We start from the raw sequence: 2871 nt of genomic DNA, 5'->3' as shown, positions 1-2871 counted from the left end.
CGGAGGGGGGAGGGCGGGTCCTTCAGGGTTTCGTTCTTTAACAACTAAAAACTAAAAAGGCCAATTGTCAAAAGCATAATTAATAAACAAGCCGTTATTATGCTAAAAACCTTTTATCGGATTTTCCCGAATGTTTAGCCTTAGAAGTTGCCTTCAACTTTAACATGATAAAAAATCCCTCTGCGATAGCGAGAGGTTCATTAATCTGGGTCTATACCCCATAGGACGTTTTTAAATAGTAATAGCTGCCAGTATCTTACAAGATTTACTAGAAGATACAGAAGCGACGTGAGCGGAGGGGACGTAAAAGCGCCGGCCGCCCGGGAGCCGCCCCCTGGCTGGCTGAGCGCGGAAGACCCGAGTGTCCGAAGGCAATACACACGTCGTGTGGTGTTTTGTGTGAGCTCTCTTTCCGCGCTCTTTCTGTTTTGAGGCGTTTTGGTGAGGAGGCTTGTTGACCTCCCCAGCCCGGGATGACTCGTCGGGCTCCCGGTCGCCCAGGTCCTGGTTGCGAGCTCTTTTTCCTGTACTTCGTGTCCCCGTAGGAAGAACTCCCCGGTCGCGACTTCGTGTTAGTTAGGTGACTAGCGGATCTAGAGCCCGTTTAGCTGGTGCGCTAACCCCCGGTGGGAGCGCTGCTTAGTGCCGGCTGTCGTACCCCTCGTACGCGGTCTGACCGGGGGACGGAACTAACACGACACTAACCAGCCGTGTGCGTCTGCCCCTCCCCCCCGCGCTGTGTGTGTTTCGGCCCTGGCCCCCCCCCTCCCCCCCTCCTACCCGCCGTGGGTCTCAGCCCCCCCAGCCAGTAGATCACCGTCACGAACAAGGTGGGGTACATGAGCTCTATGGGCAGGTCGGAGGCGGTGCGGGCCAGGTAGTAGGCGGATAGCCGGTACATGCCTGAGGAGTTCGGGTGGTTGGGCGGTTGGGCGGTCAGGTGGTTAGGTGGTTAGGTGGTACAGGGAAAAAAATGTTCTCGGGAGGAATGGAGACGGGGAGCAAGAAGCCCTAACCCCTTTGGCGCGATTTGTGTTTGCGCACGTGTCTTATGGTGTAACATGGTTTTTGGAGTAAGCACATACACACTCATACACATATACACAGGCAGGCGGCTGGCAGAGGTTAATGTGTGACTTCTGATCCCGGAGTGTCCGGGTTCAAATCCGCCTGTCGACCTCTCGGTATGTGAGAGGTATTGAAATGGGGGGTGGTCCCCCATCTTATGGACGGTGTAGGACGTGATTATATCAACTTGCGAGCTGACCAGGGACTTAGTTGAGGCGCCGTTGATCCGCTAGATTTGGTTGGATGCTGGTGGTGAGTTGCCGAATCCAACGAATACATTCTGAAGTCGGATGGGGTGAACGGATTAGGGTGCCCCTCTAGCAGGGGAGAGCAGGGACTGCCTCGGGAAAGGGGGCCGCTGGTGAAGCTATACCACCCTGTAACAACATACATACGTACGTACACCGTATTGAGAGGCCGGTGTGTGCTGAGGGGGCGGACCCCTCCGGGACTTATTAGCGAGTGACAGACATACAGCCGTACAACCTGAATTGCCGTACAAACATGCACACCAGATACACATACATACATATGTACACAATGTGCGTAACACACGCAGATACACAGCAAGATGCCGCAACGTGACTAACCCGCGGGTCGCTCCTTCTTCAGCATACGGTACTCGTTAGGGAAGGTGAACAGCGCAGAGAAGAGAGACCTGAACGGCGGCGAAGTGTGCGGGTGAGGGGTAGGGGATGGAGGGTGGGGGGTGGGGGGTAGGGGAGGAGCACCCTGGGCAACATCAATTGATTGCGTGTGCACCTTTGTGCGTGCGTGTGTATGTGTGTGTGTATGTGTGTTTTGTTCTTCCATTACGGGAGGTGAGCAGGCGAGGGGGCTGCCCACACCTCCCCCTCGAACCCAACGGTGCTATCCGCGCACACATAATTCCCGTACACACTCACGTTCGCAATCCACAATACACACACATACAAACATGCAAACAAACGAGCATACATACAGGCAGGCGGCTGGCAGAAGTTAAGGCCTGACTTCTGCTCCCAGTCGATCCAGTCGACCCGGGTTCAAATCCGCCTGCCAGCTCCTCGGATGTTTGAGGAGTGATGAAATGGGAGGTGGCCCCCCATCATATGGACGGTGTAGGACGTGATAATATCAACTTGCGAGCTGACCAGGAACTAAGTTGATGCGCCGTTGATCCGCTAGATTTGGTTGGATGCTGGTGATGAGTTGCCGAACCCAACGAATACATTCTGAAGTCGGATGGGGTGACGGATTAGGGTGCCCCTCTAGCAGGGGAGAGCAGGGACTGCCCCGGGAAAGGGGGCCGCTGGCGAAGTTAACCACCCTGTAACAACATACATACAGCTCTTTCGCTATGTCTCGCCCCGGCGCCCACCGGAATGACGGGAAGAGGAGTTCGAAGAACAGCAGACCCATCACATCCGCTCCCGCAGAGATCTGGGAGCCCCTGCCCCGCTGGAACCACAGCAGACCCGTAATGACGGCCACCGCCAACATCTGCAATAAATTCTGGGCACTGAGAGACTCGAACCTGGGGAAGTGAATGGAAATCGAAAACAGGTCGAAGAAATTGTACAGCGGAAAATCAAAAGCACAAAAATACCTAAAAATCGGAAGCTATGGTCACTGTCTGTGTGGTGGCGGTGAGGGGGCTGGAGTATTCCATGTTGTTCAATTCCGAATGGAAAGATGTTAAGAGTTTGTAGAACGGCGGAGGTAGTGTCCCGTTCTGCCCCCCCTCCCTTCCCCCCTCCCTCCCTCCCTCCCTTCCTCCACATCCCCCCCTTTCCCTTCCCCCCCACCTTCCCGGCTCGCCCC

General features: G+C 55.2%; 1 protein-coding gene across 1 annotated transcript in view; it reads right to left on the bottom strand.

The window, feature by feature from the left end:
- The window catches only part of VOLCADRAFT_104378 (uncharacterized protein), a gene marked incomplete at its 3' end in the record, with an annotated part of 18707 nt that overhangs the window by 2865 nt on the left and 12971 nt on the right, over window positions 1–2871 (bottom strand). Inside the window, exons 17-19 of the mRNA XM_002949577.1 lie at window positions 2429–2584; window positions 1659–1726; window positions 818–903 (exon numbers count right to left, since the gene is read on the bottom strand). Of these exons, the coding sequence (XP_002949623.1) occupies window positions 818–903; window positions 1659–1726; window positions 2429–2584 (310 nt within the window). The remainder of the gene's footprint in view (window positions 1–817; window positions 904–1658; window positions 1727–2428; window positions 2585–2871) is intronic.

This window comes from Volvox carteri (assembly GCF_000143455.1).
Source record: "Volvox carteri f. nagariensis unplaced genomic scaffold VOLCAscaffold_15, whole genome shotgun sequence".
Taxonomy (NCBI): Eukaryota; Viridiplantae; Chlorophyta; class Chlorophyceae; order Chlamydomonadales; family Volvocaceae; genus Volvox; species Volvox carteri.
Note: the sequence above shows the minus strand (reverse complement) of the source record. Positions and strands in the feature narration are given on the sequence as shown.